This window comes from Bombina bombina, chromosome 7 (assembly GCF_027579735.1).
Source record: "Bombina bombina isolate aBomBom1 chromosome 7, aBomBom1.pri, whole genome shotgun sequence".
In the NCBI taxonomy this organism is placed as follows: Eukaryota; Metazoa; Chordata; class Amphibia; order Anura; family Bombinatoridae; genus Bombina; species Bombina bombina.
The window spans coordinates 147,484,035-147,500,661 of NC_069505.1; the positions used below are offsets into that span (position 1 = coordinate 147,484,035).

Below are 16,627 nucleotides of genomic sequence, written 5' to 3' on the forward strand. Positions count from 1 at the left end.
TAAATCCTATTTAAAACTAAATACTTACCTATAAAATAAACCCTAAGCTAGCTACAATATAACTAATAGTTACATTGTAGCTATCTTAGGGTTTATTTTTATTTTACAGGCAACTTTGTATTTATTTTAACTAGGTACAATAGTTATTAAATAGTTATTAACTATTTAATAACTTCCTAGTTAAAATAAAGACAAATATACCTGTAAAATAAAACCTAACCTAAGTTACAATTACACCTAACACTACACTATAATTAAAAACAATTATCTAAAGTACAAAAACAAACAAACACTAAATTACAGAAAACAGTAAAATAATTACAAGTTTTTTAAACTAATTACACCCTAATAAAATAAACCCCCCCCAAAAATAATAAAAAGCCCTATCCTATACTAAATTACGAATAGCCCTTAAAAGGGCCTTTTGCGGGGCATTGCCCAAAAGTAATCAGCTCTTTTACCTGTAAAAAAAGTACAATATCCCCCAAGATTAAAACCCACCACCCACACACCCAACCCTACTCTAAAACCCACCCAATCCCCCCTTAAAAAAAACTAAAACTAACCCCTTGAAGATCACCCTACCTTGAGAAGTCTTCACCTAACCGGGCCGAAGTCCTTCACGAAGCCGGCAGAAGTGGTCCTCCAGATGGGCAGAAGTCTTCATCCAGGCGGCATCTTCTATCTTCATCCATCTGACGCGGAGCGGGTCCATCTTCAAGACATCCGACGCAGAGTATCCTCTTCTAACGACATCCGACACCTGAATGAATGTTCCAATCAGCCAATAGAATGCAAGCTCAATCCTATTGGCTGATTGCATCAGCCAATAAGATTTTTACTACCTTTATTCCAATTGGCTGATAGAAGAGGGTGCTCCGCGTCAGATGTCTTGAAGATGGACCTGCTCCGCGCCGGATGGATGAAGATAGAAGATGCCACCTGGATGAAGACTTCTGCCCGTCTGGAGGATCACTTCTGCCCGTCTGGAGGACCATTTCTGCCGGTTTCATTGAGGACTTCGGCCCAGTTGGGTGAAGACTTCTCAAGGTAGGGTGATCTTCAAGGGGTTAGTGTTTTGTTAAGGGGGGATTGGATGTGTTTTAGAGTAGGGTTGGGTGTGTGGGTGGTGGGTTTTAATGTTGGGGGGTATTGTACTTTTTTTTTCAGGTAAAAGAGCTGATTACTTTGGGGCAATGCCCTGCAAAAGGCAATTTTAAGGGCTATTCGTAATTTAGTATAGGGTAGGGCTTTTTATTATTTTGGGGGGCTTTTTTATTTTATTAGGGGGATTAGATTAGGTGTAATTAGTTTAAAAAACTTGTAATTATTTGATTATTTTCTGTAATTTAGTGTTTTTTGTACTTTAGATAATTTTATTTAATTGTAATTAATTGTATTTAGTTTAGTTAATTAATTTAATTATAGTGTAGTGTTAGGTGTAATTGTAACTTAGGTTAGGTTTTATTTTACAGGCATATTTGTATTTATTTTAACTAGGAAGTTATTAAATAGTTAATAACTATTTAATAACTATTGTATCTACTTAAAATAAATACAAAGTTGCCTGTAAAATAAAAATAAACCCTAAGATAGCTACAATGTAATTATTAGTTATATTGTAGCTAGCTTAGGGTTTATTTTATAGGTAAGTATTTTGTTTTAAATAGGAATTATTTAGTTAATGATAGTAATATTTATTTAGATATATTTAAATTATATTTAAGTTAGGGTGTGTTAGGTTTAGGGGTTAATACATTTAATATAGTGTCGGCGACATTGGGGGTGGCAGATTAGGGGTTAATAAATGTAGGCAGGTGGTGGCGGTGTAGGGGGGCAGATTAGGGGTTAATAAGTATAATGTAGGTGGCGGCGGGGTCCGGGAGCGGCGGTTTAGGGGTTAAACACTTTATTTAGTTGTGGTGAGCTCCGGGAGCAGTGGTTTAGGGGTTAATACATTTATTAGAGTTGCGGCGGGGTCCGGGAGCGGCGGTTTAGGGGTTAAACACTTTATTAGAGTTGCGGCGGTGTCCGGGAGCGGCAGTATAGGGGGTAAACAGTATAGTATAGTGTGGGTATTTAGTGACAGGGTACCAAAAAAGCTGAAAAAAAGCCAAAGAGCAGCGAGATCGATGACTATTAGTTAACAACAGTCCGCTGCTCATCGTACTGTACTTAGTGCGCAGCTTTTTGACAGCGTTTTTGGTAACTTTGGAGAACGTATTTAGGTCCGCGGCAGCAACGTTAGGCGATCTTAGGCGAGCGTATTGGTGCCGTTGAATGAAAGAAAGTCGACGGCTTGATAAGTAGATCCCTATGTATGTGGTATGCAATAAGGAGATACCTGTGAGACAATGTTACAGTGTTATTTACTTTAGATGTCATACTTTGTATATTATGTATGTGGTATGTAATAAGGAGATACCTGTGAGATAATGTTACAGTGTTATTTACTTTAGATGTCATACTTTGTATATTATGTATGTGGTATGTAATAAGGAGATACCTGTGAGATAATGTTACAGTGTTATTTACTTTAGATGTCATACTTTGTATATTATGTATGTGGTATGTAATAAGGAGATACCTGTGAGATAATGTTACAGTGTTATTTACTTTAGATGTCATACTTTGTATATTATGTATGTGGTATGTAATAACGAGATACCTGTGAGATAATGTTACAGTGTTATTTACTTTAGATGTCATACTTTGTATATTATGTATGTGGTATGTAATAAGGAGATACCTGTGAGATAATGTTACAGTGTTATTTACTTTAGATGTCATACTTTGTATATTATGTATGTGGTATGTAATAAGGAGATACCTGTGAGATAATGTTAGAGTGTGCACACCGGATCTTATGTAAAGGTGCACTTTATCCAAGTAATTCTTATACTGCATGGAATGTTTCTTGCAAATGATATACTAATGCACTCTGGTTTGCATTTCAGGGTGTTTGGTGCAGCCATTGTTCTTACCTCTACCCTAAACATGTTAATACCTTCTGCCGCTAGAGTGCACTATGGATGTGTGATTTTCGTCAGGATTTTGCAAGGCCTTGTAGAGGTAAGTACATCAAAATATGTCTTTAATTAATTTGTTTATTGCATTCAACATTTATAAGGTTTACAAAGTTGTATAGGGACATTGTACACTAAATTTGTCTTTGCATACATGTTTTGTAGATAATACATTTATATAGCCCATTTGGGAGTGTTTTTTTGTAGCAATGTATAGTTTTGCTTATTTTTTTTTAAAAATAAAATTGTGCTGATTTTCAGGCTCCTAACCAAACCCTAAAATATTAGATTTAGACCCAATTCTACAGACTCCTGCTGCTCCTGTTTGTGTAATATGTCTGCTTTCCCAGACCCTTTTAGTGGGTGTCCCAACCTAAACTCGTCAACAAACTTAAACTGGGAGCTTCTAAGTAAGTTTTTAAAAGGTTTTATACTGGATTTTTAGATCAGTATTTGTGCATATTCTTCTTTATTTCTATTGCCATATTCTTCAACAAAGAATACCACGAAAATAAAGAAATTATCATAACATAAATTAATTTGAATCTTTTTTTTTTCTTCTTAAATTGTATGCTCTGTCCGAATCCCAAAAGAAAAAGTTTGGGTTTCATCTGTTTTTAAGTCTGGTCTGACTCTGAACTTGTGAAGCAACAAACAATTATTTTGCATTGTATATAACATATAAAGCCCATGTACCTTAAACATTTTTTAACATGGGGCCAGGTTAGTCTTATTTTATTATTATTATTATTATTATTATTATTATTATTAATAGTGTTATTATTAATGTTTTTTTTTTAATATTATTTATTAGGCAGCTGTATATCACATTACTTTATTGCCAATATGTTTAATGGCAGCAACAGAAAGAAAGAAAAAAAAATTGTTACCAGTATGTAACAGAGGACAAGATTAGACCATCGTCATAAGGTTGACCCTTTTTTAGTAATACATACTGCTATTTAGCCTATATTTGCATAAATAATTATTTAGCATAACTTTCCAAAGAACTGGTCTTGAAATGCTTTCCAAGCATTCCAAGATCAGTTTCACCACAACAGGGTCTTTGTTCTTTATTATTTTTATTTAACTGAACCTCAAAAATAACAGCTATGGCAAGATCCTGTTGAGTGACAACACTATGGGGCCTATTTATGAAATGTCTGTCCGACATGATCCGATCAGCGGATCATGTCCGACAGACATCGCTGTATGCGGAGAGCCAATACGCTCTCCGCATTATGCAATGCACCAGCAGCTCTGGTGAACTTCTGGTGCAACGCCGCCCCCTGCAGATTCGCAAGCCAATCGGGCGCTAGCAGGGGGTGTCAATCAACCCGATCATATTCGATCGGGTTGATTTCCCGCAATATCTGTCCGCCTCCTCAGAGCAGACGGACAGGTTATGGAGCAGCGGTCTTTAGACCGCTGCTTCATAACTGGTGTTTCTGGCGAGTCTGAAGGCTCGCTAGAAACACGGCCCTTCAAGCTCCATACGGAGCTTGATAAATGAGCCCCTATATCTCTGCCAATTGTTATAATATTCACACTTCTCTTAAGATGAAAAGAAAAAATAGTTTTTCATTGTTGAGTTTAATTCCCATTAGGCTCTATACAGATGGACACTAAAGTCAAATGCCACTTTAACATCTTTTACATATCTGCAACCTCTTTGTAAGTAAGAAAGCCTCCTTGCAACTTCAAGTAGGGCATAACTCCTTGTTTGACAGTAAAACATCCATTTCCATGTTAGGGGTTATCTGACATAACACTTTATTACACTTCACTGACCGTTAAAAAAAAAAGTTAAGTTAAGAGTAGTAATACAATACCATCTTTACTTTAGAGCAGGGGTATCAAGCTCATTGTGCCCGGGGGCTACTGATCAATGGTTCTTCTCCCATGGTGGCCACTTGAACAGAGTGAGTGCTCTGGAACTGTCTATACTAGAAACTGGGAATTACATTTACCCAAGCAGTTGTGCATGGTAGGAGCTGTAGTCCACAATAGACATACACAGTGTATATTTATTTTGTGAGTACCAAATTAAGTGATCATTTGGGAACTGGATAAAAATGACATATCTCCAAGCAGTGCATTATGGGAATATACACTGGACAATGCATGCTTGTCTTTATCATTTATCTTGTAAGTGCCTATATGGAACTTGTTACACCTCTTAGAACTCTAAAAAACAATTGATGGGGCAAAATTAATAATTTACCTTATAAACAAGGGAGGGCCAGATTAAACTATCTTGAGGGTCGCATAGGGCCCCTGGGCCAGTACTTTGAGTACAGCTTTAGAGAAATACATTAGAGTAAAAATATGGTATGGCTAGGAAACTATACTTAACATGTCTCAGCCAACCTTAAATGCACATAGCCATGAACACTTCAATGTAAATAACATAATCTCTACTTCTCAAGGGTTCACATGATCGTGTAGATATTCTATGGTCAATCTGAAAAAAAACTTTACCAGAATTGTTTGTTGTTTAAAAAGATAGATAACCCCTTTATTACCCATTCCCCAGATTTGCATAACCAACACAGTTATATTAATATACTTTTTACCTCTGTGATTACCTTGTATCTAAGCCCCTGCAAACTGCCCGCTTATTTCAGTTCTTTTGACAGACTTGCATTTTAGCCAATCAGTGCTGACTCCTAGGTAACTTAACGTGCCTGAACTCAATGTTATCTATATGACACACATGAACTAACGCTCTCTGGTGGCAAAAAAATGTCAAAATGCATTTACTCAAGAGCTGGCCTTGAAGGCCTAAGAAATTAGCATATGAGCCTACCTAGGTATAGCTTTCAACTAAGAATACCAAGAGAACAAAGAAAAATTGGTGATAAAAGTAAATTGGAAAGTTGTTAAAATTACATGACCTATTTGAATCATAAAAGATTATTTTGGACTTGACTGTTCCTTTAAGAGTAATAAAAGAGAGGGGACATAATCTGTGTCAGCCAAAAGTAAATCTACCCATGAGTAACATGATCTTTAAATGTTACATGATAATTAAAACAAAAAAGTGTATACTTAAAGGAACATTACACTTTTCAATGTACCCCTATTATCAACTTTACTTGGTTCTCTTGGTATTGTTTGTTGAAAAGCATACCTAGTTAGGCTGAGCAATGCACTACTAGGAATTATCTGAACACATCTAGAAAATCAATGACAAGAGACATATATATGGTGCCTTCAATCACCAGCTAGTAATGCATTGCTGATCTAGAACCTACCTAGGTATGCCACTGAACTAAAGGATAGCAAGAGATCTATATGACTGCAATCTCATTCCCCAGCTGCAGTGTGGGGTCCTCAGAATCCAGATGGGAAGGGGGACCTCCCAGGATGACAACACATGGTTATCATTCATACTACAGAATAGATGCCCATGATGACAAGGGGTCATTGTACGTATCTAAGAGGTTAAAGGGACATTAAGCACTTAGAGATTTTTTATATTAATAACTCAGTTAGGACTGGCCTCAGCAGATCAAAGCAACATGTTTTTTTATGATTGGGAAAAATGTAGATTACAACATTATAGTTCTTATTACTTTATGGAGACTAAAAATGTACATTTATTTCTTTAATAGTCACATAACTAATATCATGTTTTTAAATACATCTTCATATTATTCTCAGAGTAATCTTTGCTGTGCATGGATCATTATGTCAAGCGTTTATTTAGGGCCAGATTAGTGATAAGGGGTTTATCACGGGTGTTTGCACTCATCGGGCATTCCGCTGCTATTATGAGTTGAAAGAAAACGTGATCACTTGAGCGCAATCACGATGAACTGTTTCATGAAACTAAAAAGTTGCAAAAAACACATAAAAAATACATTACAAAGTATAGTTACACTCATTGTTGTAATTATTAATTGTTTTCTTTGATTGTTCACAATTTGTGTATCATTATGTAAGGCGCTTTTGAAACAACATGTATTGCCCATTTGTTTTGAACTTTTACTTGCGATCCTATGCACCAATTAGAATTGTGCCATTAGGTATTTAAGGATCAATACCAACCACGATCCATTACTCTTGAAAAAGCCGGGGTGTCACCGGCGAAACGCGTTGAGGTCGTTTTGTGGATCCGTAGAGCAAGGTGGAAGGACACTGGGTGATGTATCCCCTGCTTTATCTGATGCTCCTATACTGACGCTGTGAAGTCATCCACTACACTGTTGTTTGGGCTGTTTTTAATCTGCCTTCTAGTAAGTTTGATTACTAGTGTGTGCCTATTGTGTCAATAAATTTCTACCTTGAATCGGATGTGCGCTGTCTCCCTCTCTTGTATTTCAGTGCTACCTTCTCTTCATTCGTGGACAGGAAACCCATGGATTCGTGCACAGCAGCACTCCAATCGGCTTAAATTTGGTCACCTTCTGTCTGCTTAATACCGCTGTGGGAATATCTTTCAAGTTTCTACCATATTCTTGGACACACACTGTATGGTAATGTAGCGCAGCCTCTTTTCCCTTTATTTTTGTATAGTTACACTCATAATAACACCATTTAATAAAAATTATTTAAAAAAATATTGCACACAAAAGTTATAAAGGCTCAAAGATATGAGGTCTCAGGTGTTAGAAAAAAAAAAGACAGGCAAAGGGCTTTAACATATTTATATATATATACAGTATATATATATATATCTATATCTATATCTATATATATATATATATATATATATAGAGAGAGAAGCAAGTAAAATGTGTTCACTCAGTATACTGGGTAAACACAAGTGATACTCTATAGTTGGCGCTAGTCAGTGTTGTGTATGGTATAGTGGCAGCTATATAAGACAGGTACTGGTTGAGATGTGAGGTCCCAGTCAGTAAGTGAAAAATGAGTATACAAGAATAGATACAGCGCCTATATATCCATTAAAATATGGGTGGTATATGGGAATATGAATGAGAGCTAGAGATAATTATTTGAGAAATAATAACAATTAAAAGAGTATAAAAGATTATTAAAATAAATTATGCTTGAAAAATGATGAATAGATTATGAAACAGTGTTCATATGAGTCTTTAGACAATATATAGTCCGTGGTAAATCTTCATATGAAGTTGATATCAGTAAATAGATGGTATATAATACCCTTACCAGATATTACCTCAATCTGATGAGGTAAGTATGCCGCACTGGGGGTATATACAGATGGTAGAATCTTCTCCTTGTATTCAGATGTGGTGCCTCTTGGGTTTTCGTTAGCCTCCTGGAGTATGCAGGGATGTGTTTCTGGTTGTAGATAAATCCCTTGTACTTCCTTTGTGTTGGTAGTTAGCCTCTTGGAGTACCTTTTCTGTCTTGGTATACACTTTCTCCAGCGTAAAGATACCCAGGGAGACAAGAAAGGATATATAGTGTAATACAGTTTATTTCCAGTTTAGGCATAAAAATATAATTCACATAGCACTCACATTTGGCATCCTCAGACTATATGAGGTATGTATATGGCATATAGGACTCCAGTGGGTCCTTCCACATATAGGTATGAGATACAGGTTCCCCAATCTTGGTATAAGACTTCGTAGTGAAGTATTATGCAGCTGTTGCTGTTTCCCAAGTGAGGTAATATTGTGTAATACACTTATCTCAAAAAGTATATGCCAGCAAGCTGGCTACAAGGAGTGACACTGGTATTAAAAAATGATTTAGATAAAACACAATTAAAATTAAGTACATAAGAAATAAGTAGTTAGTATCCCTGACGCGTTTCAAAGGTTTGTGTAGATAAATCCTTCTTCTTCAGAGGGTTGAGTGAGGAGCTGGGCCGTTATCGCTATTTGTACGCTTCGGGCGGCGGCACGCCCTCTGCGTACGTGACGTCATGCGTGCCAGCGTTACGTGACGTGAGTCTCACGTTTGTATTAGGCATAGTGTCTATGCTGTAAAGCTTATTGATTGGTTACCTATTGCTGCGTAGTTGATTGGATCAATGCAGCCTAGGCTTGTGGGATATGTAGTTCTATAGTTGCTGCCCATAGATAGCTACGATCTCTGGAGGTATAGACAAAATGTAACACTCGCAACAATATAGTGTGTACATATTGTAAAGTGTGACCTGGAAATAATGCTTGCATACACTTTTAATACCTCACCCATAGAGATGTTAGTTGGTTAGACTCAGTAGAGGCCTGTGGGATATGTAGTTCACTAGGGAATATCCCTCTATAAATATATCTCCACTCTAGAGAGCAGTCTAACAGAGTTAGTGGCTAGATGTAATAAAAGTATTGGTGGGACATGGACATGTCATAATGTGTAATCTAAAATTAATATTCACACAGGGCGATCCCATGAAGTATTTTTGCATTTTACAATACCTGGATATACAGTGATTAATACATCCTTTGTATATTTTCTTAGTACGATTAGTATGCATAGATGACATTGCATATTGGTTTCTTACTAATAATTCTGTTTGTGAAAGGTTTTCATATATTTGAAGCACCCTTAAGTTGTTAGGTTAAGCTTACGCTTAATATGGAACATGTGTTGTATACTATATATCTTAGTTGAGATGTAGAGCTCTATATAGTTTTCTATATTCCTAAATTGTGAAACCTCTTTTATGAAGTTTATAGTTGAGGTTCAGTTAGTTATTGGGCCTATATTAGAAGGCCAAATCATGTTTTATTTTAAAGATATATATTCTATATTGATATATGGTATACAAGTGTTCCTTAGTATTGGGTGTGTATTATATATTATGCAGGAAGGTATTGAACCTGGTAGATAGATATATATATATGTGATCAGAGTGAAACTAATCTTTATTACTCAGCTAGATATATGTGTATTCCTTATACTATATTTTTTACCTATCATTAGGTTTCAAGAATATTAGTCTTTGTCTTTCTGCAGTTATATATTTGTAATGTCTTATTATTTGTTGGTGAATAGTATAAAGAATATAGTACTGCACTGTAGTAAGCTTAGTGGGGTCTGGTCGTATATAAAGTAGTATAGATACAATTTATAGGTTGATCAAAGGTTTTAATATATTTGAGAGGCTTAGATTCATGTAACCTACTGAATTAAGAAGGCTGCAATATCTATATCCTTATTTAGACCTTTGGGGGTCATAGAATCTAATTTATGTATCCATTCTGTTTCCTTTCTTCTCAGATGGAGTTCTCTACTTACTCCCTCTGGTGGATCTCTGATATGTTCAAGTATAGTGCCTCTTAAACATGACGGATTAGAGTTATGTATTAGGCGAAAATGATTTGAGACACTATGTTTTTTGAAACTACTTTCTATATTTCTAATATGTTCCAAAAGTCTGGTTTTGTAGGGTCTAGTGGTACGTCCTACATATTGGAGCTTACAGTCACATTCAATAAGGTATACTACATATTCTGTTTTACAGTTTGTATAAAAAAAGCTGGGAATTTGACTCCATTACAAACTGTAAAACAGAATATGTAGTATACCTTATTGAATGTGACTGTAAGCTCCAATATGTAGGACGTACCACTAGACCCTACAAAACCAGACTTTTGGAACATATTAGAAATATAGAAAGTAGTTTCAAAAAACATAGTGTCTCAAATCATTTTCGCCTAATACATAACTCTAATCCGTCATGTTTAAGAGGCACTATACTTGAACATATCAGAGATCCACCAGAGGGAGTAAGTAGAGAACTCCATCTGAGAAGAAAGGAAACAGAATGGATACATAAATTAGATTCTATGACCCCCAAAGGTCTAAATAAGGATATAGATATTGCAGCCTTCTTAATTCAGTAGGTTACATGAATCTAAGCCTCTCAAATATATTAAAACCTTTGATCAACCTATAAATTGTATCTATACTACTTTATATACGACCAGACCCCACTAAGCTTACTACAGTGCAGTACTATATTCTTTATACTATTCACCAACAAATAATAAGACATTACAAATATATAACTGCAGAAAGACAAAGACTAATATTCTTGAAACCTAATGATAGGTAAAAAATATAGTATAAGGAATACACATATATCTAGCTGAGTAATAAAGATTAGTTTCACTCTGATCACATATATATATATCTATCTACCAGGTTCAATACCTTCCTGCATAATATATAATACACACCCAATACTAAGGAACACTTGTATACCATATATCAATATAGAATATATATCTTTAAAATAAAACATGATTTGGCCTTCTAATATAGGCCCAATAACTAACTGAACCTCAACTATAAACTTCATAAAAGAGGTTTCACAATTTAGGAATATAGAAAACTATATAGAGCTCTACATCTCAACTAAGATATATAGTATACAACACATGTTCCATATTAAGCGTAAGCTTAACCTAACAACTTAAGGGTGCTTCAAATATATGAAAACCTTTCACAAACAGAATTATTAGTAAGAAACCAATATGCAATGTCATCTATGCATACTAATCGTACTAAGAAAATATACAAAGGATGTATTAATCACTGTATATCCAGGTATTGTAAAATGCAAAAATACTTCATGGGATCGCCCTGTGTGAATATTAATTTTAGATTACACATTATGACATGTCCATGTCCCACCAATACTTTTATTACATCTAGCCACTAACTCTGTTAGACTGCTCTCTAGAGTGGAGATATATTTATAGAGGGATATTCCCTAGTGAACTACATATCCCACAGGCCTCTACTGAGTCTAACCAACTAACATCTCTATGGGTGAGGTATTAAAAGTGTATGCAAGCATTATTTCCAGGTCACACTTTACAATATGTACACACTATATTGTTGCGAGTGTTACATTTTGTCTATACCTCCAGAGATCGTAGCTATCTATGGGCAGCAACTATAGAACTACATATCCCACAAGCCTAGGCTGCATTGATCCAATCAACTACGCAGCAATAGGTAACCAATCAATAATCTTTACAGCATAGACACTATGCCTAATACAAACGTGAGACTCACGTCACGTAACGCTGGCACACATGACGTCACGTACGCAGAGGGCGTGCCGCCGCCCGAAGCGTACAAATAGCGATAACGGCCCAGCTCCTCACTCAACCCTCTGAAGAAGAAGGATTTATCTACACAAACCTTTGAAACGCGTCAGGGATACTAACTACTTATTTCTTATGTACTTAATTTTAATTGTGTTTTATCTAAATCATTTTTTAATACCAGTGTCACTCCTTGTAGCCAGCTTGCTGGCATATACTTTTTGAGATAAGTGTATTACACAATATTACCTCACTTGGGAAACAGCAACAGCTGCATAATACTTCACTACGAAGTCTTATACCAAGATTGGGGAACCTGTATCTCATACCTATATGTGGAAGGACCCACTGGAGTCCTATATGCCATATACATACCTCATATAGTCTGAGGATGCCAAATGTGAGTGCTATGTGAATTATATTTTTATGCCTAAACTGGAAATAAACTGTATTACACTATATATCCTTTCTTGTCTCCCTGGGTATCTTTACGCTGGAGAAAGTGTATACCAAGACAGAAAAGGTACTCCAAGAGGCTAACTACCAACACAAAGGAAGTACAAGGGATTTATCTACAACCAGAAACACATCCCTGCATACTCCAGGAGGCTAACGAAAACCCAAGAGGCACCACATCTGAATACAAGGAGAAGATTCTACCATCTGTATATACCCCCAGTGCGGCATACTTACCTCATCAGATTGAGGTAATATCTGGTAAGGGTATTATATACCATCTATTTACTGATATCAACTTCATATGAAGATTTACCACGGACTATATATTGTCTAAAGACTCATATGAACACTGTTTCATAATCTATTCATCATTTTTCAAGCATAATTTATTTTAATAATCTTTTATACTCTTTTAATTGTTATTATTTCTCAAATAATTATCTCTAGCTCTCATTCATATTCCCATATACCACCCATATTTTAATGGATATATAGGCGCTGTATCTATTCTTGTATACTCATATATATATATATATATATATTTATATACTGTGTGTATATATATATATATATATATATATATTTTATAGAAAGTAACTAATTGTATTTTCTCTACATTTTGGATTTAGTGGAGGATTTTAAACTCACTTTTCGCCTCCCCATATTTTAAATTGCTGTTATATATATATATGTGTGTGTACATAATTATATATGTATTTACAGACATATAAACACATGTAAACATATAAATACACGTGTAGATGAAATCATCAAAAATCATACACAATATTCATTTTTAATAAAGTGTTATAGTGCGCATTTACTATAAATATTTTACATTCCAATGTTCTGCACATAGCAAAATATGTTCCATGTATTTATAAATATATATTTCTATATATATCTGTATATATCTATACCTATATATAATTATGTATAGATATAGGTATAGATATATATTGTACAAAAAACATAATTTATATATATATATATATATATATATATATACTGTATATATATATATATATATATATATATATATATATATATATATATATATATTTATATATAAATAAATATTTATTTATGAATAAAGAGAACATATTCTTCTATGTGCAGAACATTGGAGTGCAAAATATTTATAATTTTAGGTCGGGTTAGCGCACTTGAGAATATGTGATCGGTTTTGCGCAAGAGTAGGGGTGTTAGGTTTTTTTACCACTTTTGTTTTCTCCATGGACTTCTATGGGGGAATGAATGAACGTGCATGCAATATTGTAAGTTTGTTTTTTTTGTGCTCTTCGGGTTAGCGCGTGAGCAAAATCTGTTTACTTTCAACTCATAATACTAGCGCAACCAGAGGAGTGCAAAAACTAGCTTACTTTTAGAGCAATTAATGCTTGTGCTGAGCGTTAAATAGTGCTCCACTTGCAATATGGCCCAGTCTGTTTAAAGGAACATGAAACCCAACATTTTTCTTTCATGAGTCAGATAGAGCATGCCATTTTAAACAACTTTCTAATTTCCTTCTATTATAAAATTGTCTTCGTTCTTTTAGTATCTTTTGTTGAAAAGCAAGACATTAAGCTCAGGAATGTGCACATGTCTTGAACTCTATATGGTAGTATTTTTGCAAGAATATTATCCATTTGCAAGAGCATTCAATGGCAGCACTGTTTCCTGTCATGTATTGCTCCAGACACCTACCTAGGTATACCTTAAACAAAGAATACCATAGGAACAAAGAAAAATTGATAATAGTAGTAAACTGGACACTTTGTAAAATGTCAGACTGATATGCTTCAGGAAAGTTCTTCTCTGTGAAAGGCACATGTTGAGCAAAAAGAGGCTGCTTCTTGGGTGGTAACTAGCCATAGAACAAGCTATTATGCTATTGTTCGTTCTCAGCCTCAGGTTGAGCGCTTCTCTCTTTTTATTTATGCAAATTATGACTCTTAGGGAAGACTCCTTAAGTGTGATGCGGGAATCCAGATGTGGACCCGTTGCTCAGTGTGCCTAGAGGGATATGGCTGCACCTCACTGACGAGGCCCACAATAGGCCGAAATGTACGTCTGGGGTTTTGCTGTTTCTCTCGTTCAGAGAGGGATTGCCTGGTATTTCGGGGCTGGACTGTACTGTGAAGTCAGGATCAGACTGATATGCTACAGGAAAGTTCTTCTCTGTGAAAGGCATATGTTGAGCAAAAAGAGGCTGCTTTTTGGGTGGTAACTAGCCATAGAACAAGCTATTATGCTATTGTTCGTTCTCAGGTTAAGCGCTTCTCTCTTTTCATTTATACTTTGTAAAATGTGTATGCCCTGTTTGAATTACAAAAGAACATTTTTGAATTTCATATCCCTTTAATATAATTTTAAGGCTAGATGAAATGTGGTTTCACCTTTAACAAAGTAAATTTTTTTTGACAAGTACAGTCAATCTGTTGAATTTACTATATCTATTGTATCTCCTCTGGATAGCTTTAGAAAGATTAATTTCTTTCATACAGGTAGTGAGTCCGCAATCCATACAGGTAGTGAGTCCGCAATCCATTACTACGTTATTTTGCGCTCATTGGATTTGGGGTGCTTAGTGAATTTGATTTTTTTACCAATGGCCTTCGGGTGTGAGCACAATGAGTTAGCGCTCATGAGCCTTCGGAATTGTGCACGTTGGGTTTTCTGCATGTGCTCAGGATAATTATATTTTTTCCTGCACTTCAGCTTCCGGGTTAGAGTATGTATGCCATTGGTTTTTGCACGCTAATCTCTCTTATAACAGTTGAGTTTTCGTGTGTGTCTTCCCATTCAGCGGAGCATTAGCAAGGCTTCTGTTGTGGATTTAGTTTTTCAGTGAAAAAAGATGTTTCTAAATCCCAACATTATGTCTCATTACTCCTGGATTCCACGGCATGAGTATTAGTTCCCAGTAGTAATGTGTAGTGGATTATATATATGCTTACCTGGTAAATTTCTTTCTTTCATGGTGTTAAGAGTCCATGGGACCCCACCTTATGTTTTTGGTGGCTTTTTTTTCTCTTTTCTTGAGCACATCTTTTTTTCCTGCTCCTTTTATTACTCTTATTGCATTTTCCTACCTCGTTTTTCTTGGCTATATGTTAGACTAAGGTGCCTGTGAGATGGGAGTTTTTTTTATAGAGCTCTTGGAATCTGGGAATATTTGCCTCCTCCTAGTCGTAGAGGGAAGTTAATTCCCAGGAGTAATGGATCATGGACTCTCACCACCTTTATGAAAGAAAACTTAACTTATGCTTATCTGATAAATTATTTTCTTTCATGGTGGTGAGAGTCCACGAGACCCAACCCTATGTTTTTGGTGGGGTTTTTCCCCACCTGCTTTTTCCTACCTTATTTTGCTTGGCTATAGGCTAGACTAAGGTACTTGTGAGGTGGGAGGGGTTTTATCAAGCTCTTGAGGTTTGGGAATCTTTGCCTCCTCCTAGTGGTAGATAAAGGTAATTCCCTGGAGTAATGGATCATGGACTCTCACCACTATGAAAGAAATGAATTTATCAGGTAAGCATTTATTATGTTTTTTTTGGCTAGAAATAATATCCTTGCAATATGTTTATGTAAATTTAACTGGCAAATGTTGGAAGATAAAGGCAGCCATAACAGTAGGTCAAAAAGGGTTAAATTGTCTTTCGCTTTTCTTAACATTATCTGCTTTGGTGCTATGTTTAATTTGTTTAATATATTTTTGCAGATGTTGTTGTTAAAAAAAAAAAACCCCTCCTGCAAATATAATAATGTATGTTCTTGCACATTGTATAAAAAGCAAATAAACAATTTGTTATGGAAATAACTTAAAGGGACATTCCAGTCAAAATTTAAATGCACATAGATGAATTACATCTTTGAATAGAAACATATTTACAATATACATGCATTAGCAAAAATGCTTCTAGTAAAAGTTATCACTGTTTTAGTGTTAACATTTTTCTCTGCACGTGCATGTGAAGCATAACTAGATATTGTCACTGCACCTACATTTTTAATATTGCAGCTGCTCAGATAATCAGAGGGGCTTGTATCATGTCAGCAATTAACAAATTGAGTCATTACTAGATGGTACAAGCACCGTAGGCTCTGGTGCACGGTGCATACTTACATACACTT

The 16,627-nt window shown here is 35.4% G+C and overlaps 1 protein-coding gene across 1 annotated transcript in view; it reads left to right on the forward strand.

Moving 5' to 3' along the window:
- Nucleotides 1-16,627, forward strand: part of SLC17A6 (solute carrier family 17 member 6) — a 148,442-nt gene that overhangs the window by 75,143 nt on the left and 56,672 nt on the right. Inside the window, exon 4 of the mRNA XM_053688903.1 lies at nt 2,958-3,072. Within this exon, the coding sequence (XP_053544878.1) occupies nt 2,958-3,072 (115 nt within the window). The remainder of the gene's footprint in view (nt 1-2,957; nt 3,073-16,627) is intronic.